This window comes from Zonotrichia leucophrys, chromosome 1A (genome assembly GCF_028769735.1).
Source record: "Zonotrichia leucophrys gambelii isolate GWCS_2022_RI chromosome 1A, RI_Zleu_2.0, whole genome shotgun sequence".
In the NCBI taxonomy this organism is placed as follows: Eukaryota; Metazoa; Chordata; class Aves; order Passeriformes; family Passerellidae; genus Zonotrichia; species Zonotrichia leucophrys.
Window position 1 is genome coordinate 72760509 of NC_088170.1, and position 19595 is coordinate 72780103.

Genomic DNA, 19595 nt, shown 5'->3' on the forward strand with positions numbered 1-19595 from the left:
GGAGGTGCCGGGGCCACCCAGGGCTTTGCCGTCCCGCTTCCCGCGCTCTGGGATGGGATTAGGGATTTAACAGCCTGTGCCAGACAGACACTTAACTAAGCCATAAATTTGGAGTTCGTTAGTGAGGATTAATTAGTGTTTGCACAGGGCTTTGCCGCGCGGAGCCGCGCTCGGTGTCGGAGCTCCGCCGTGACCTTGGGGAGGGCGGGAGCATCTCAGGGCCCGGATCCATCACATCCCACTGATGGAAGGGTCTGGGGTCAGCCCGAGGATTTGGGGACTGGGAATGCTCCAGGAGCCTGTGGGCAGGGGGTGTAAGTTTGGAAAGGGGGAGCTGTGCTCCCCTGGGAAGGGGCAGAGAGAGAGGGGCTGGTGGTGCCACAGTAGCTCCTCTGTGCTTGTTCTGAGCTCCCACAGCTCCAGGGCCTGGAGCAGCACCTGGAGTCTGCTTTGGGACCTGCTGTGGGGCAGGAGGTGCCAAAGTTCCTGGGGATCCCCTCTCTGGATCCATCCCGTTCCCATCCCCAGCACTGGCTGTGGGTTCCTGGGGATCCCCTCTCTGGATCCATCCCATTCCCATCCCCAGCACTGGCTGTGCATTCCTGGGATCCCCTCACATGGCTGTGTTCCTGGGGATCCCCTCACAGGATCCATCCCATTCCCATCCCCAGCACTGGCTGTGGGTTCCTGGGGATCCCCTCTCTGGATCCATCCCGTTCCCATCCCCAGCACTGGCTGTGCATTCCTGGGGATCCCCTCTCTGGATCCATCCCGTTCCCATCCCCAGCACTGGCTGTGGGTTCCCGGGGATCCCCTCTCTGGATCCATCCCCAGCACTGGCTGTGGGTTCCCAGGGATCCCCTCTCTGGATCCATCCCGTTCCCATCCCCAGCACTGGCTGTGGGTTCCTGGGGATCCCCTCTCTGGATCCATCCCATTCCCATCCCCGGTCGATGCAGGCAGAGGAGGGAATGTCTCCAAGGAGCAGTCTGGGAATGAGCAGCGTCAAGGACAATAAACTCTGCCAAAGCCTCGCTCATTAGGGAGGAGCCGAGTGCCGCCGCCCGTGTCCGCCCTCTCCTGCTCTCTCTGACTCTGCTCCTCCGTTTCTGGCTGCTTTGGCCTGATCTCCCCCTTTTCCAGGATTTCCTCCCCAGCTCAGGGAGGCGTGAGGGGGCCATGCCCATGGCACTGGGTGGCGAGCAGAGCAGAGTCTGGGTTGGGTTGGATTGGGTTGGATTTTGTTGGTTTCTGTTGGGTCATGTTGGGCTACTTTGGGTTGTGTTGGGTGACTTTGAGTCACTTTGGGTCACTTCATGTTGGGTCACATTGAGTTACACTGGGTTGTATTGGGTCTCTTTGGGTCATGTTGGGTCACACTGGGTCACTTTGGGTCATGTTTTGGTCGTGTTGGATTGCGTTGGGTTGAATCCCCGTTTCCTTTGGGAGTCTCCCCTTTTTGCTCAGCCTTTGCAGGGATGTGACTCCAGGAGATGCCCCTGGACAGGGCCTGGACACCCCAGGGGGGTCACCCTGCTCACCCCCACCCCAAATTCCATCATCCTGTTCCCTCCTGGATCTGTCACTCAGGAATGTCCAACCTGGCACCAGAGGCTGCCGGCACCTCCTCCTGGGGGATGTTGGGATTATCCCGGGGTTCCCTTGGGGTTCAGCAGAGCCTGAACTGGGATGTGGAACTGGGGGGGGCCCTGGGGCAGATTTGGGAATGCCCTGACCTGAGTCCCCTCTCTCGACAGGACAAGAACAGGAAGCTGAGGCCCCTCTACGACATTCCCTACATGTTTGAGGCCCGGGAATTCCTGCGCAAGAAGCTCATCGGGAAGAAGGTACGGAGGGAGGGACGAGGCTGGGGTGGGGCTGAGGATGAGGGGACGAGGGATGGGGCAGTGAGGAGGAGGGAGTGAAGCAGGGCATGAGTCTGATGCCGGTGCTGGGAAATTGGGGGATGCCCCCCAGCCTGGAGAGCCCCTCGAGGCGTTGCCCTCCCCATTTCCCGGGAATTCCGCCTGGCTTCTCCCTTTGTTTCCCTGGCTGTTTTCTGAGGCTGGTTCAGGGCAATTCCGGGAATGAGGAATGTGTTAACCAGCGGAGCGAACGCTCCGGATGCAATTTTCCAATGCTCATAAAACAGTCAAATAAAATCAATTCCCTTCATGGCGCGGCCGTTGCTGCTCGTCGGGGCTGCTCCGGTGCCTAATTGGATCTTTCCAGCTCGGAGCCTGCCCGGGCAGTCCGAAAAAATAGGGAAAGGGAAAAAGAGCAGCTTGGGAGATTTTTTTAATGGGAAATCTGGTGCTTTCTGGAGTTGGAAAAAATGTGGGAGTGTTGGCAGGATTTGTGATGGGAGCACTGGGTCTGGAATGGGGTTCTGGCACCTCAGTGTGGTCCCAGTTTGAGCCATTCCGGGTTACTGGTGCCAGTTTTCTGCCATCCGCCGTTGCTGTGCCCTGTGTTGGATCAGGGATTGGAATTGGCTCTGGCACTGGGTGCCTTTGGAGGGTGACCTTGGGATTTTAGGGTGTTTTGGGATTAGGGAAGCTCAACCTGCCCTGGGTGCCTGGCTGTTCCAAGGAGCTATGGGATTCCAAGGAGTTCTGGAATTCAGGGAGCTCAGCCTGCCCTGGTTCCTGGCCTGCATTGGGAGCTCCGTCCATCCCCATCACTCTGGGGCCCATCCTTATGGATCCTTTCCCTGTGCCTTGGGAGGCTCCTCATGGACACATCCACCCCACCCCATCCCACCCCATCCCCCACCCCACACCCATCCCAACCCCACCCCACCCCACCCCCACCCCCATCCCACCCCACACCCCACCACCACCATCCCATCCCATCCCATCCTCATCCCATCCCATCCCTATCCCATCCATCCCATCCCATCCCATCCCATCCCATCCCATCCCATCCCATCCCATCCTGCTGGAGCACTGGGTCAGCCCTGACATTGCTTTCCAAAATTATTCCCTCTGGAGAAAGCACCGAGGGAGGATGAGGAAGGATCCATCCTGTTGTGGCTGCCACAGCTCCTTTTCCTCCAGCTCCTGTTGGGAGAGGAGCTGGGATGCGAGAATCCACCTCTGAATTCCCTGCTCCCTGGGAAGGGATGGAAGGCAATGCATTTTCCCTCTCGCCCTCTCATTCCTGGGCAGCGGGAGTTTTCCAGGCTGGGATTGTCATGGCACATAAGGGCTGGATTTGGGGATTTTGGCTCCTGTGCCGGAGCCTCTCCCGGCTCTGCCGTGTCCTTCCCAGCCGCTGGAATTTGCCCGGCGGCGCGGGATGAACCGGGGCCGGCGCCGGCTGCCCAGGCCGCTATGGATTTGTGGAATAAATCCGTGGAGCGTGTCGGAAGGGCCGGCTCCTCCGCCCATCGATCGCGCTGCTGCGCCGCGGAGCCGCTCCGGATAATTGCGCCGGGCGCGGGAGATGGATCGCGGCTCTTCCCTAATTAACTCTGGGATTAATCGCTCGCATGGACGGAGCCAGCAAGGGAGAGCTCCGGGGTGGAAATTCCCTGGGCACGGAGGCGGTGCCGCCCCGTCCTTGCCAGCTGCTCCGGGGGGATGAAAGGAGGGGCTCCCTGGGGTGTCCCAGGACCCCGTCCCTGTGTCCCATTCCTGTGCCCCATCCTGTCCCATCCCTGTGCCTGTCCTGTGTTCCACCTGTCCCATCCGGTGTCCATCCCTGTGTCCCATCCCTGTGTCCCATCCTGTCCCATCCCTGTGTCCCATCCCTGTGTTCCATCCTGTCCCATCCCTGTGTCCCATCCCTGTGTTCCATCCTGTCCCATCCCTGTGTCCCATCCCTGTGTCCCATCCTGTCCCATCTCTGTGTCCCATCCCTGTGTCCCATCTCTGTGTCCCATCATTCCCACCACATCCCTTTTGGGAAGGCTGATCCCAGCTGGGAATGCTGCCCATCTCCAGAGCCCTGAGTGGTTTCCCGGTGGTTTTCCAGGGCATTCACCTGCCTGGTCCCCGCAGGTGCTTCCAGAGATTCTCCTTTTGGGGTTACACCAGCAGCAGTCCCAGTGCCAGCACTGCTGGGGACCCGGGCTGGGATAAAACAGGGATGGGTTTGACCAGGGAAAGCCTTCTCCCTGGGAACACCATCCCGGTGCCGGGGAGAGGGAAGGCTTTGGCACACTGGAGGATTTTTGGAATGTCGGGCAATTTTTCCTGCGTCTCAGGGGAGCTCTGGGAGAGCTCGGCACAGCAGCGATGCCGGGGGAGATTTTGGGAAGATCCCAGTTCTTGATGCAGCCGGGGCTGGGGACAATGGGGACCCATCCCCTGGGGAGCTGCGCCGTGCCCAGCCGGGATCCGGGTGCTGTTCCCGAGCCGGGATCCGGGTGCTGTTCCCGGGAATGCGCCGGAGCCGGGGCGGCTGTGCCAGCTCCGGAGCGTCACGGGGCCGGCTGCGTCAGCCGCCGCTTCCACGTGTGGAGCTGGGCAGGATTTGGCTGCCGGGGAGGATTTGGCTGCCGGGGAGGGAGCCGAGCCGGGAGAGCTGTTGGGGAGCGCATTTTCCCGCCCGGATTGCGCTCGGAATGAACGCGCGGCTGCTGCAGTGGGCTGGGCTGGCCCCGGCACGGGAGGGGCAGGGGCGAGCGGGATTATTGCCGCTGTGAGCATCCCAAATCCGGGCGCCTCTCCTCTCCCTGCGCCCATCGCCTCCCAGCCCGGCAGTGCCGTGCTTAGCCCGCTCCAAGGTCAATCCTGCCCCGGGGGTCTCCGCGGCCCCTCCGGCGGCCGCTGCAGCGGGAGGGAGGAGGGAGCCGGGTCCTGCTGGATCCGCTGCCGGCGGTGCCGGAGGCGCTCCCGCGGCTGCTGTGGAGCATCCTCGCTGCACATCCCGGCCTTTTCCAGCAGGGATGACGGGAGGATGGAGGGGTGGAGGGCGTTAGGGAAGCGCAGCCCGCTCCGCTCGCCATTCCCAGGAAATCCCGCAGCCCGCAGCAGGATGCGTGGGTTGGGGGCTGCGATGAGCCGGCCCTCGGCAGGGAAACCGCTGCTCCAGAGGGAAAACGCTTCCCTGGATCTGCCCCGCGGGGCTGGGGACAATGGGATCCCCCCATCCCGCCGGGATCACCCCGCACATTCCCGCTCCCATCCCTGGCCCCGCCAGGTCTCCGGGAGCCTCCTCCCTGCGGCACGGGGGGGACACGGGGGGCACGCACCCCCCGAGCCCCCCGGCAGCCCCTTCCCAGCCCCCCGGCCCTTCCACCCGGCACGAGCTGCCGGCGAAGTAAAAATATTCCCGGGAGCGGGTGACGCCGCCGGGCCGGGAGATCCGCGGGCGGGCCGCGTATTTTTAGCCCGGCAGGTCTGGGCTGCCACCCACCCCCCATCTGTCCCCCCCGGGCCCCCCCCGTGTCCCCGCGGCCCCCCGGAGCCCCCCGTGGGATGCGGGAATAGCAGGGAACGGCACCGGCGCCCACCCCGCCCTCCCCATCCCAAAGGTGGGGCTGCTCCCGGCCCTTCCCGGCGGGATGAGCCCCCCTGTCCCCTCTTCAGGCAGCCCCCGGGATGTCCCCCGGGATGGGGACATGTCCCCGCTGCCTGGGGTCCTGAGGCTGGAGCAGGGAGTGTGCCTGGAATGTCCCATTGTGTCCCCGCAGGCCTGACTGGGGCTGGAACTGGGACAGGACCACGGGGGTGCCTCCCCCACCTTGGGACCTGCTGGGGACAGGGTGGCAGGGCCACACCCTGGGGACAACCTCGTTGGGACCCTGGTGCTGGGGACAGTGGGGCAGGAACCCCGTCCTGAGGGCAGCGTGTTGGGAACAGCCTTGCTGGGGACAAGGCCAGGGGCCACATCCTGGGGACCCCGTCCTGTTCCCCCATGTCATGGCACCCCCAGCTCTGTGCTGCTGAGCCCGGGCAGTGAGTGCCAGGGTGCAGGGTCCCCATGGGGTGCAATGTCCCCGTGGGGTGCCAGGTCCCTCTGTGTGCAGGGTCCCTGTGGATTTCAGGTCCCCATGGGTGCCACATCCCCGTGGGTTCCAGGTCCCTGTGGGTGCAGGGTCCTCATGGGTGCAGGGTCCCTGTGAGTTCCGGGTCGCTGTGGGTGTTGGGTCCCTGTGGGTGCCAGGTCCCCATGGGTGTCAGGTCCCCATGGGTGCAGGGTCCCCACGGATTCCAGGTCCCCATGGGTGTCAGGTCCCCATGGGTGCAGGGTCCCCACGGATTCCAGGTCCCCACGGATTCCAGGTCCCATGGGTGCAGGATCCCTGTGGGCTCCAGATCCCCATGGGTGCAGGTCCCCACGGATTCCAGGTCCCCATGGGTTCCAGATCCCCATGGGTGCAGGATCCCCATGGGTGTCAGGTCCCCATGGGTTCAGGATCCCCATGGGTGCCAGGTCCCCATGGGTGCAGTATCTCCATGGATGCAGGTCCCCATGGGTGTCAGGTCCCCATGGGTGCAGGATCCCCATGGGTGTCAGGTCCCCATGGGTGCAGGGTCCCCACGGATTCCAGGTCCCATGGGTGACATTGGCGGCGGTGGCCGCTCGCAGCCCGCGCGGTGCCGCCGTTCCGGGCTGGATGCGCTCCCGGGAGCGGAGCTGCCGGAGTGATTTAATCCACCCTGACTGCAGCTGACCTTGGAGAGCCGCCCAGGCGCGGCTCCGGCTGCTCCGGGGGGAGCGGAGCCCGGGGGTGCCGGGGGTCCCTGCGCCCCCAGCCCTTCCCGCCCCTGCACGGGCACGTCGCCCTTGGATCCCGGGAATGCTTTGCCCGCTGTCCCCGGTGTGTGGGCTGTGGGGTGCCGGTGCCACGTCTGGTGTCACAGGGACCCCAGCCTGCCCTCAGATGATCCCGGGCGTTGTCCCTGCAGCTGAGCAGCACCCCCAGGGCCTTTCCCAGCTTTCTGTGTCTGGAGTGTTCCGTGGGGCTGGTGTGATCCAAGGGGGAGCTTCATGGGATCATGGAACAGTTCCAGCCCTGCCATGGCAGGGACACCTTCCCCTATCCCGAGTGGCTCCAAGCCCCATCCAGCCTGGACTGGAGCACTTCCAGGGATCCAGGGGCAGCCACACCCTGTGCCAGGGCTCCACTTGGCCTTGTGGAACCTCATCCTGCTGTCCTCGTCCCTCGGATCCGACCTGTCCAGATCCCTCTGTGGAGCCTTCCTGCCCCTGGGCACATCTGATACAGCGGGATACAGCAGGACACAATAGAGGGCTTTCCTGTTGAGGGGTGGCCCCTTCCCATCCCATGGATCCCATCCCATTTATCCCATCCCATGGATCCCATCCCATCCCATCCTGTCCTATCCTGTCCCGTCCCATTCTGTCCCGTCCCATCCCATCCCATTATCCCATCTCATCCCATTATCCCATCCCATCCCATCCCATCCCATCCCATTATCCCATCCCCTCCCTTCCCATCCCATGGATCCCATCCCATTTATCCTATCCCATGGATCCCATCCCATCCCATCCCATGGATCCCATCCCATCCTGTCCTATCCTGTCCCGTCCCATCCCATCCCTTTATCCCATCCCATGGATCCCATCCCATTTCATCCCACCCCATCTCCTGGATCCCATCCCATTCTGTCCCACCCCATCTCCTGGACCCCATCCCCTGGATCCCATCCCATGATCCCACGATCCCATGATCCCATGATCCCACCATCCCAGTCTCCCGTGGCTCCTCCCCGAGCCTGGGATCCCCCGTTCCCCCCGGCTGCTCCGCTGCCGCCGCCTCTCCCCGTTGCCGGTGCCGCATCCCCAGCCAGGTGTTTCCCACGCCAGCCGCTCCTGAGCCAGACATCTCAAAAGCCCTGGAGCAGCTGAATTCCCAACCTGCCTCTCGGAGTAATCGGCGTCTCTTTTTCCCCTCCAGTGGTTCCGACGGGAGCTTTGCTGCGAGGAATCGCTGTAACCGCTCCCCTTAATTGGCTCTTTCCTGCCGGAGCCCCCTCTCCGCACGGAAAAGCCGCGGCTCCGGCGCCCTGCCAGACGCTCCGGCCCTGTTTGCATTTTGATGTGGGTTTAATGAGTGATTTTCGGGATGAGCCGAGGCTTTGGAGGGGCTCAGGGATGCTCCTGCCTCGCCTGTCTGGCTGCCTTTGGCTCAGCGCGGCTCCGGCCATGCGGAACGGGGACAGCAACAGGAACAGAAACGGGAACGGGAAAAGTCCACAGGGGCCAGGTCCAGCCCCAGGGCAGCAGCACTGGGGTGTCCCCAAAGATCCCCACATCGCCCCCCTGTCACCCCAGTGCCACCCCCTCTACCCCAGAGCCTCGGGGTGTTCCAGCTGATACCAGGAAAGCATCAAGGATGGAGCTTCCCTGGGGAAGCAGAGGGGTGGAATTGGGTGGATTTTCATGGAAATGGCACCTGCAGATGTGGGATGTGGTGCTGGGAACTGCTGGGGGATGATGCCTGGAGGAGGGAGGGTTCCAGGGGAACCTTCCAGGGCCTGCAGGGGCTCCAGGAGAGCTGCAGGGGGACTGGGGACAAGGCCTGCAGGGACAGCACCCAGGGAATGGCTCCCACTGCCAGAGGGCAGCCATGGGTGGCATCTTGGCAATGAGCAATTCCTGCCTGGGCTGGCATTGCCAGAGCAGCTGGGGCTGCCCCTGATCCCTGCAGTGCCCAAGGCCAGGCTGGGCACTGGGGCTGGAGCAGCCTGGCACAGTGGGAGGTGTCCCTGCCATGGCAGGGTGGCACTGCAGGGGCTCTGGGGTCCCTTCCCACCCAAACCATCCCAGGATTCCCTGATCCCTGCACGTCCCAGTGCACTCCAACCCTGGTGCAGTGGGAGGTGATGCATTCAGCAGGATCTGCCCCTGAAGTGTTCCCGGTCCCTGTGTGGATCCCAGAGGGTGCCAGCATTGTTCCAATCCCTCCCTGCTGTGTCAGAGCCATGGGGGCACCGTGGGATTCCAGGCTTGAGGTGCTCCCTGCCCTGCCCCAGCCCTTCCCATCCCTCCTGGAGACCCTGGTTCTGGGGAACAGCCCTGGTGGAGTGTGAAGTGCCACTCCTGTCCCCCTGTCCCAGTGGGAATATCGTGTCCATAAACCGGGAACTGCTGGGGCCACCACACCTTGGGATCCCCACGGAGCTCTGGGGACACCTGGCAGGTGCTGGGATCCCAGCTGGGATCTTGTCCTGCCTGGAAGCTCCTGGTTTATTGTGCCTGCAAGCTCTGGTGGTGCCAGAGCTGCTGGGGAACGGCTCCGTTCCCTGGGCATGGAGAAGGAGAGGGGCTGGAGACTGGCAGTGGGAATGTGGGTAGGGGGAGGATGGGGATGAGGATGAGGATGAGGGCCTGGCTGGCTGAACCCAGCGATTTGGGCATGGAGAGGATGAGGATGCAGATGAGGATGAGGACGAGGGCCTGTCTGGCTGATCTGGGCGCTGACTGAGGGGCCCGGCAGTGCCAGCCCTCAGCCATTCCCCGTTCCAGGTGAACGTTTCCGTGGATTACATCCGCCCCGCCAGCAGCGCCACCGACACCGTGCCGGCCTTCTCGGAGCGCACCTGTGCCACCGTCTCCATCGGCGGGATGTGAGTGCTCCCTCCCCCTGCCCTGCCCTCCTGCCCTGCCCACCCTGCCAGGGCTCTGGGGGGCTGCAGGCTGGCCTGGGATCAGCCCCCATTCCCGGCATCCCAGCTCTGTGATCCTGTGGGGTACATTGGGGTGCTGCTGTCTGGACCCCCCATACCTGCCCCCCTACAGCTGCATCAGTTTTGGGGGATATCAGGATCAGGTTCCCCCCATCTGGCTGCCTCAGGGGTGGCTTCGGAGGAGCAATCCCTGCTGTGTATCCCGGGGTGCTTGTCCTTCCCCTCCCCGATTTTTGTTCTCCATGAGAAGGTTCAGGAGTGGGGCATGTTCCAGAGCAGCTTGCTCTCAGCCAGAATTTGTGATTTTTCCCCCTCAGGGCACGGGGTGCCGGTGCCTCTGGCACATCCCTGTGGATAGGCCGAGCCTCTGGCACATCCCTGTGGATAGGCCAGGCCCCCAGCACATCCCTGTGGATAGGCCGAGCCTCGGGCTGGCAGCGGCTCCGGGAGCTGCGTAGGGAGGATTTGTCATAGGCCCTTGGTTGCTTTCCCAGTTTTTTTTCCCGGTAGCAGCTATTTTGGAAAGCGCCCAAAGCGCTGCAGCGCTGCCTTTCCCTCCCTGATCCAGGGGCTGCGAGAGCTGCGCTTCCCTTCCTTCCCTTCCCTGCAAGACCTGGGAGAGCTGCCTGCTCCTGCTCCCCAATCCCAGTGTTCCTGCATTCCCAGCATGTTCCACGGTGAAATGGCCTGTGCCATTTCTGGTACCACATCCCGGGATGTTCCACAGTGCCATTCCCAGGGCGGCATCCCGGGATGTTCCACAGGGCCATTCCTGGTGCTGTATCCCGGGATGTTCCGCAGTGCCTGTGCCATTCCTGGGATGTTCCACAGTGCCATTCCCAGTGCTGCATCCCGGGATATTCCACCCTGCCATTCCCTGTGCTGTATCCCAGGATATTCCACAGTGCCCGTGCCATTCCCGGTGCTGCATCCCGGGATGCCGGGGGTGGAACAGAGCAGGGTCTGTGTCCCGAGGCCTTTGCCAGGCTGGGATGGAGCAGGGAATAAAGCCTGGCTTGTCCTCTGGAGTGTCCGCCCGGCATCTGGGCTGGGCTGAGCCTGCTTGGGATTCCGGGCACGGCGGCGCCGGGGCGGGAGCCAGGGCAGGAGCTGCAGCCCCAATCCCAGCTCAGGCACTGGGGCTGGGGGCTGGAGCACAAAGCCAGCTTCTCCTGCTGGATCCCTGCTGGATCCCTGCTCATCTCCCAGCCCCTATTCCTGCCTGCATCCTGCCCATTTCCCTGCCTGCATCCCTGTCTGTCCCTGCTTGCCTCACTCCCTGGACCCCAGGATCCCTCCATTCCACTTCTCCCTTCCATCTCCTCCAAGTTTTGGGCCTGATCCCTGCCTTAGGAATGCTGGGGCATTCCACAGCATCCCAGAGCATCCCATAGGATCCCAGAGCATCCCACAGCTCTCCACAGCATCCTGCACCATTCTGTAGCATCCCACAGAATCCTGCATCATCCTCAGAAAAAAAAAAAAAGCTCCTAGAAATCCCTAATCCCACATTTCAGGAGCACCCTGTGCTGTAATTCCAGGTGCAGTTCCTGGCAGGAGTGGGGGATCTCTTCCATGGGGGCAACGGGGCTGGGTGCTGCAGTTTGGGATGATTTGGAGTTTGGGGGGTGGGATGGGTTTGACACCCCTGATCCTGATCCTGATCCTGATCCTGATCCTGATCCTGATCCCGATCCATGCTGGGCACCAGCTCGGGTGGGATGAAGCCCCTCCAAATCTTCCTTTGGGAAAGGAAATGTGGGAGGAGCTTAAAAATTGACATTTTTGGCTTGAAGTTCCCTAATTGGCATTTTTCAGCCTAAAGGAGATTTTTCCCATTGTATTCCCAGTCTTTGATTTGGGATCAGAGAGATTAACTGGGGGATGCTCCTTCCCTGCAGGCCACAGCTCCAGCTCAATTCCAGAGCTTTGCTGGGAGGTGGGAATGGGGGATTCCTCTGCTGCAGCTGGAATTCATGGGCTGGAATTCCTTCTCTGAGCCATTATCCCTGCCTCCCTCACCCTCCTTCCCTGGATCAGTCCCCATGGGAATTCTGAGCCTTAAAACCTCTGAACCCCAAAAGAATTTGGGCTTTTCCCGGGGTTTCCATCCCAGTGAAGTGTTGTGGCACTGGGAAGCAGCCAGATTTCATGGCTGGGAGTGCTGGGAATGCTCTGGAGCATCCGGGCACTCCAGTGGCCCAGGGAGGGGACACTTTTCCACACCCTTTTCCAGGATGCAGCTGGGATGAGGGGTGGGATGTCTGGGATGAGGGGCGGGATGTGCTGAGGATGAGGAGCGGGATTTGACTGGGATGGGGAGTGGGATGTCTGGGATGGGGAATCTCAGAGAGCGCCAGGAGCCGCCCTGGCCCTTCCCTGGCCTCCCGCAGCTCCTGCTCCTTCCCCAGCATTCCCGAGGTGCCCATTCCCAAGGTGCCCATTCCCGGGGTGCCCATTCCCAGTGCTCAGCATTCCCAGGCTGCCGCAGCTGCTCCGGCTGCAGCGATTCCCTCGCTTGCCAATCCCGAATTTTTTGATTCCTCCCCCTGCTCCAAGACCTAATTTCAGCTCCCGGTGCTGGATTTGCCCTTCCCCCCGCTCAGGAAGGGGCACGCCTGGGATTCGGGCAGGGATCAGTCCCTCCATCCTCTGGATAGATCCTCTTTTTTTGGGGATACTGAGGGAATTAGTGGGAGGGGCGGTGACTGGAGGAGAATTAGGGAAGTGCTGGCGAAGGAGAATTCATGGATTTGCTTAGAGCAGTGGAATGTGGTGGATTCACCCCTGCCTGGCACAGGTTCTCCTTGCTGATCCCAGAAATCCCAGTTCACTGGGAGAGGCTGCTCCCAGCTCCTTCCCATGGAAATGGGGATGGAAATGGGGCTGGGGGGGTTTCCCTGTCCAACACCCCCCCCCAAACCGGTGCCCAAATTATTTACCAGAAAAAAATAGGATGGTGGAATCAAGGAAATTCCCATGGGCTGGGGGCTATCACCCCTCGGGTTTGGGGGGAATCTGGGGGTGGTGCCTTCCCTTCCCAAACCACCCCCTGCTCCTGGCAAAAAGTGACGGGATTGGGAAATCCAGGACTAGGCTCCCATGGGCTGGGAATGCTGAGCCTGCTGGGTTTGGGGGGAGAGGGGAGGGGAGTTTTGGGGTGAGATTTTTGGGGTGCTCCTGGGAGGCTTCTCCCTGTGGCATGAGCCCAGTTTGGGTCCCTCATTATGCCCAGAGAGATGGGATGTGTCACCCCAAGGCCTTCCCATGGGATTGGGGTGGGATGGGATGGGATTGGAATAGGACTGGGGTCTCCCTGCCCCATTCCCACCCCAATCCCACCCTTTTCCCACAGCAACATTGCAGAGGCGCTGGTCAGCAAGGGCCTGGCCACGGTGCTGCGCTACCGGCAGGACGACGACCAGCGCTCGGCGCACTACGATGAGCTGCTGGCAGCTGAGGCACGGTGAGCGCGGGGCTGGGGGGCTCTGAGGGGTCCCCTGGGCTCTCCCTGCCACACCCTGTGTCCCCTGTCCTGTGTGCCCTGTCCTGTGTCCCCTGTCCTGTGTCCCCTGCCCCATCCCTGTGGCTCGAGGTGATTCCGACACAGCTGTCCGTGTCCCTCTGTCCTGTCCCAGCCCATGTCCCTGTCTGTCCCCAGCCATGTCTCAGGTATACCAGATCCAGGTGTGCACAGCCCAGCTCCCCATGCAGAGGATCTCATGGGGATCCCGTATCCCGGTGCCCCCCATGTCCACAGGGGTCACCATTCCCGGCCCAGGAGCACCCCAGGTGTCCCCATGTCCCTGTCCCCCTTCCCACGCTCCCCCTGGAATGGCCATGGACACCCTTCTGTGCCCGGCCCCGCTCCCCATGTGGACAGGTGTCCCCCTTCCCACGCTCCCCCTGGAATGGCCATGGACACCCGTCCGTGCCCGGCCCCGCTCCCTCCGGAGGCGGCTCGGTGGCGGCGGAGCCCGGCGGGGATGGTGGGATCTCAGCTCCTCCTTGGCAGCAGATCCCGGCACGATGCCGAGAGCCGGCAAGAGCAGCTTGGAGGGGGCTGCGGCGCCTCGCCGGGCAGGGCTGGCTGCTGGGAAAAGGCGGCTCGATCCGGAGGGAGCTGCTCCCGCTCCCTCCCCGCCGTGCCCGGGCGGTGGGCGGCCGGCAGATTGCTCGCAGGCTCCTTCCCAGCGCCTGGAATGTGCCTTTTGGGGAGCCTGGCAGGAAGTCAGCAGCTCGGAGCTGCCGAGGGGGCACCGGGATGCCGGGCTGCAGGGATGGGATCGGGCACCTGGGGCTGGATATGGGGCTGGGATCGGGCACCTGGGGCTGGATATGGGGCTGGGATGTCGCACCTGGAGCCAGATGTGGAGCTGGGATGTGGCACCTGGAGCCGGATGCAGGGCTGGGATGTGGCACCTGGAGCTGGATATGGGGCTTGGATATGGGGCCTGGAGCTGGATGCAGGGCAGGGATGTGGCACTCCAGGCATCTGGGATGTGGCACCTGGAGCCAGAGCCACGCTCCAGGGTTGGAGTTGAGCCTGGATGTCCCCAGGTGGAGGTGCTGGATGCTCCTGCCCGATCCTGGAGCGGTTCAGGTGATGGAGGTGGCTCATCCATGCCATTGGGAGCTTTGGCACGTCCCAAATCCGGGATGGTGCTGGCACCAGGCAGAGGAGCTGGCAGCTGTGGGACAATGCCAGGAGCAGCAGGCGTGGGATGCTCTGGGATTTGGGATGAGGTGGTGGTGCAGGGCCTGGAGCAGTCTGGGGGATCCATTCAGCATTCCCAGCTCTTCAGAGAGCCTGGAATCACACCCCAGACCATTGGCTTTGCCAGAATCCTGGCCCACTCCAGCCTTTCCCAACCCTCCAGGCCAGGCCCTGGGGCACGAGGGGACACTCCAGGCTCCAGGTGGGGACAGAGAGCTTGGTGGCCTCATCCCGAGGGAACATCCCTGGGGAACATCCCAGGGGAGCATCCCAGCCCTGTATCCTTGTGCTGAGACAAGGATCAGGATCCGAGTCCAGCGTTGGGCTTGGCTCCAGCATCCCGCTGGTTTTCCCTGCGTTCAGTGCCCTCCATGTGTGGCATTCCCCTCACTCCATGGCTTGGACAGGGGAGGCTCCAGCTCCCATCCTGCTGCGGCCGGAGCTGATTCCCGGCCTCCCTCTCCTCTCCAGGGCCATCAAGAACGGGAAGGGGCTGCACAGCAAGAAGGAGGTGCCGATCCACAGGGTGGCCGACATCTCCGGAGTAAGGATCCATCCCCTCGGGCCCGGGATGGGCGGGAATCCCGTGCGGGATCAAACGGGATAAAACCCACACCTGCCGTTGTTTTGGGAGCTGCTGGGCGGGTTTTTCCCTTTTTTCCTCGGATAAATAAACTGGGAGTTGCCCCATAGCCTGGGAACCAGGAATGCCGGCAGGAATCCGGGATTGCCCCACTCTGCTGAGGGAATTTGGAGATCCCCATACCTCCCAGCAGAGCTCCTTACGTTTTCCTCAATTAATTAATATATTTTGAGGATTTCTGTGGAGCCCTTCCATGCTGGGATGGGGAGGGGCAGATCCCGGGAATGACAGAATGCTCCATTAGGGATGGAGGAAATGGAAAAATGGTGAAATGGGGCCAGATCTGTCCTGCTGATTCAGGCAGCTGCCCTGTGGGGAGGGACAGGATGGGCTTTGGGATGGATTAGGGGATAGGTTTAGGGATGAATTTTGGGTATTTGGGATGGATTAGGGGATAGGTTTAGGGATGAATTTTGGATGCATTTTGGCTGGATTGGGGATGTATTTGGGATGCGTTTTGGGATATATTTAGGATTTATTTTGGGATCTATTTGGGATTTTTGGATGTATTTTGAGATGTGTTCTGAGATGCATTTGGGATGTGCTTTGGGATATTTTTGGGATTTTGGGATGGATTTTGGATTTTTGGATGTATTTTGAGACGTGTTCTGAGATGTACTTGGGATGCGCTTTGGAGTATTTTTGGGATTTTGGGATGGATTTGGGATGCATTTTGGGATATATTTGGGATGCATTTTGGGATGTATTTGGATTTTGTTTTGAGATGTATTAGGGATTTTTTTTGGGATGTATTTGGGATTTTTGGATGTATTTTGACATGTGTTTTGAGATGTATTTGAGATGTGTTTTAGAGTATTTTTGGGATTTTGGGATGGATTTGGGTTGCATTTTGGGATGGATTTGGGATGGATTAGGGATTTGTTTTGGGATGTATTTGGTATTTTTGGATGTATTTTGAGATGTGTTGTGTTTTGAGATGTATTTGGGATGTATTTGGGATTTGCTTTGGGATGTATTTGGAGATGTGTTTTGGGATATATTTGGGATTTGCTTTGGGATGTATTTGGGATTTGCTTTGGGATGTATTTGGAGATGTGTTTTGGGATATATTTGGGATGGATTTGGGTTGCATTTTGGGATGGATTTGGGATGGATTAGGGATTTGTTTTGGGATGTATTTGGTATTTTTGGATGTATTTTGAGATGTGTTGTGTTTTGAGATGTATTTGGGATTTGCTTTGGGATGTATTTGGGATTTGCTTTGGGATGTATTTGGGATTTGCTTTGGGATGTATTTGGAGATGTGTTTTGGGCTATATTTGGGATTTGGGCTGTGTTTGGGGCGCCTTCCCAGCTGGAAGCTCAGCTCCGTGCCCAGATGTCACAGCCCGGGTGTCACAGGGGACAGGAGCAGGTTCCGGGTCCCTGACTGGCCGTTTGCCCGCAGGACACGCAGAAGGCGAAGCAGTTCCTGCCGTTCCTGCAGCGCGCCGGCCGCTCCGAGGCCGTGGTGGAGTACGTGTTCAGCGGCTCCCGCCTCAAGCTCTTCCTGCCCAAGGAGACCTGCCTGATCACCTTCCTGCTCGCAGGTACGCAGCCGGGAGCGCTGCCGCATCCTGGGATCGGCACCGCGGGGTTTTGGGATTGGCACCGTGGGGTCCCAGGATTGGCACCGCGGGATTGGCGCCACGGGATTCCGGGATTGGCACCGCGGGATTCCGGGGTCGGCACTGCGGGGTTCCTGGAGTTAGCAATGTGCAATTCTGGGATTGGCACCATGGGATTGGCACTGTGGGGTCCCGGGATTGGCACCGCGGGATTGGCGCCACGGGATTCCGGGATTGGCACCATGGGATTCCGGGGTCGGCACTGCGGGGTTCCTGGAGTTAGCAATGTGCGATTCTGGGATTGGCACTGTGGGATCGGCACTGCGGGGTTTTGGGATTGGGACCACGGGATTGGCACTGCCAGATCCCAGGATTGGCACTGTGGGGTTCCAGGATTGGCACCACGGGATTGGCACCACGGGATTCCGGGGTCGGCACTGCGGGGTTCCTGGAATTAGCAATGTGCGATTCTGGGATTGGCACCGTGGGATCGGCACTGAGGGGTTTTGGGATTGGGACCAGGGGATTGGCACTGCCAGATCCCAGGATTGGCACTGTGGGGTTCCAGGATTGGCACCACGGGATTGGCACCACGGATTCCAGGGTCAGCACTGCGGGGTTCCTGGAATTAGCAATGTGCGATTCTGGGATTGGCACCGTGGGATCGGCACTGAGGGGTTTTGGGATCGGGACCACGGGATTGGCACTGCCGGATCCCGGGATTGGCACCACGGGATTCCAGGGTCGGCACTGTGGGGTTCCTGGAACTGGCACTGTGGGTTCAATCCTAGGATCAAACACTGGGAAAGGTGGGAGTGTTTATCCTGGGGGGAGCAATGATGGAGTCAGGGATTCTTTGTCCATCCCTTTGTTCCCAGAGTTGGGAACGTGTCCTGTCTCTGTCCCCCGTGGACACCGGCACTGGGATGGCCTTTGGGAAGTGGGGGCTCCATCCCTACTCCCAGTGATGCTGGGATATCTCCTGGTGCTGCGATCCCTGCTCCACAGGGGAGTCCCTATTCCATGGGCATCCCTGCTCCATGGGCATCCCTGCTCCATGGTTCTCCTCTTTGGAGATCCCTGCTCCATGGGAGCTCCTGCTCCGTTGTGATTCCTGCTCTATAGTCCTGCTCCATTGGGATTCCTGCTCCATTGGTTCTCCTCTTTGGAGATCCCTGCTCCATGGGAATTCCTGCTCCACTGGGATTCCTGCTCCACCCTGCTCTGTTCTAGAAGGGATGCATCCCCAAGACCATCCCATCCCATAGAATCCCATGATCCTGGCGGGACCTTCTGGCTTTTATTTTCCCTGTTTTTTGTTGGATTTCTCCCCGGTGCCATTCCCAACCCTCCTCTGCCAAGCCAGGAATAGGATAAATATCCGCTTTTTATCAACGCCTGCCTTTTTTATGGATATCAAATGCAAATGAGCACCAGAAAGAGATGCCAAGTCCCTTAAAATGTGACTCCAGGGATGCTCCCGAGGGAGCTCATCCCGGCTTTCCAGCTAAAATAGATCCGTCAGAGCACTATAAATATGTGCAAATACAGGCGCCGGTTTAATCCCGAATTCCTCTCTCCCGGCAAAACTCGGGAGCCTGACGCCTTCCCGGAGCGGGGGCCGGGGTAGGGAGGATTCCCGAGGGATGAGGGGGCACCTCTGGGGATGTTGGAGTGGCCAGGTGGCTCCAAGGGCTCCAGAATCTTCCCCGGGAGCTGCGGGATTGGGAGGCGGGGATGGGAATCGGGAGTTTTTCCGTGTGAGCATTCCCAGCGTGGAGCTGTCCCAGTGCTGCTCCTGCCGGGATCCAGAGTGGATCCTCGGCGTTCCAGTCCCACTCCTGCAGCTCCTGGGTGTCCCCTCCCTCCGGCTCACCTCCCCTGCTCCCAGAATCCATAAATCCTGTGGGAGATCGATCAGTCCCTGGCGCTCGGCCCCAGCACAGCCGATCCCGGCCCGGAGCCATCCCAGATCCCGGTGCTGGCTGTGGCACAGCGAGGGGGCAAAGTGCTCACATCCCTGGAATCAAGGCTGCAAGGGTCCTTGCTCCAAGGGGCTCACCCTGAAAGATCTGTTCTGTCTGTTCCCACTGAGGGCCGGGGAGGAATTCCTCCTGGAATCCTGGTGCAGGATCCTGCAGGGACGCTGTGGGATAATCTGGGATGCCTTGGGATGCTCAGGATACCCCAGGGCTGCTGTGGGGCACCAGGAATGCTCTGGAATGTCCATGGGACGCTGAGGGACACCTTGGGATGCTCGGGATATCCCAGGAATGCTCTGGAATGTCCATGGGACGCTGAGGGATACCTTGGGATGCCAGGATCCCAGGCTGCTCTGGGATGTCCATGGGACGCTGAGGGACACCTTGGGATGCTCGGATATCCCAGGAATGCTCTGAATGTCATGGATGCTGAGGGCCTTGGGATGCTCAGGATATCCCAGGGCTGCTCTGGGATGTCCATGGGATGCTGAGGGATGCCTTGGGATGCTCAGGATACCCCAGGGCTGCTGTGGGGCACCAGGAATGCTCTGGAATGTCCATGGGATGCTGAGGGACACCTTGGGATGCTCAGGATATCCCAGGAATGCTCTGGAATGTCCATGGGACGCTGAGGGACACCTTGGGATGCTCAGGATATCCCAGGAATGCTCTGGGATGTCCATGGGACGCTGAGGGACACCTTGGGATGCTCGGGATATCCCAGGAATGCTCTGGAATGTCCATGGGACGCTGAGGGACACCTTGGGATGCTCAGGATATCCCAGGAATGCTCTGGATGTCCATGGACGCTGAGGCTGGACAGATTCCGTGCTGGATCTTGGGATAGCCCAGGGAATGCTCTGGATGTCCATGGGACGCTGAGGACACCTCGGATGAATCCTCGGGATGCCCCAGGGCACTCCGGGATGCTGCGCAATTCTTGCCCCCATCCCTCCAGGGCTGATTCTGGATGGGAGCAGCCCCAGATCTGCCCTTCCAGCCCTGGCTGGGCAGGATTGTGCTGGAACTCTGTGGGAAGCCCAGGGGAGCGCGGTGGCTGCAGCACTTGCAGCCGCATCC

At 60.8% G+C, this 19595-nt stretch overlaps 1 protein-coding gene across 1 annotated transcript in view; it reads left to right on the plus strand.

The window, feature by feature from the left end:
- Positions 1-19595, plus strand: part of SND1 (staphylococcal nuclease and tudor domain containing 1) — an 80755-nt gene that overhangs the window by 42208 nt on the left and 18952 nt on the right. Inside the window, exons 11-15 of the mRNA XM_064703148.1 lie at positions 1758-1847; positions 9445-9545; positions 12961-13071; positions 14794-14866; positions 16374-16515. Coding sequence (XP_064559218.1) covers positions 1758-1847; positions 9445-9545; positions 12961-13071; positions 14794-14866; positions 16374-16515 — 517 coding nt within the window. The remainder of the gene's footprint in view (positions 1-1757; positions 1848-9444; positions 9546-12960; positions 13072-14793; positions 14867-16373; positions 16516-19595) is intronic.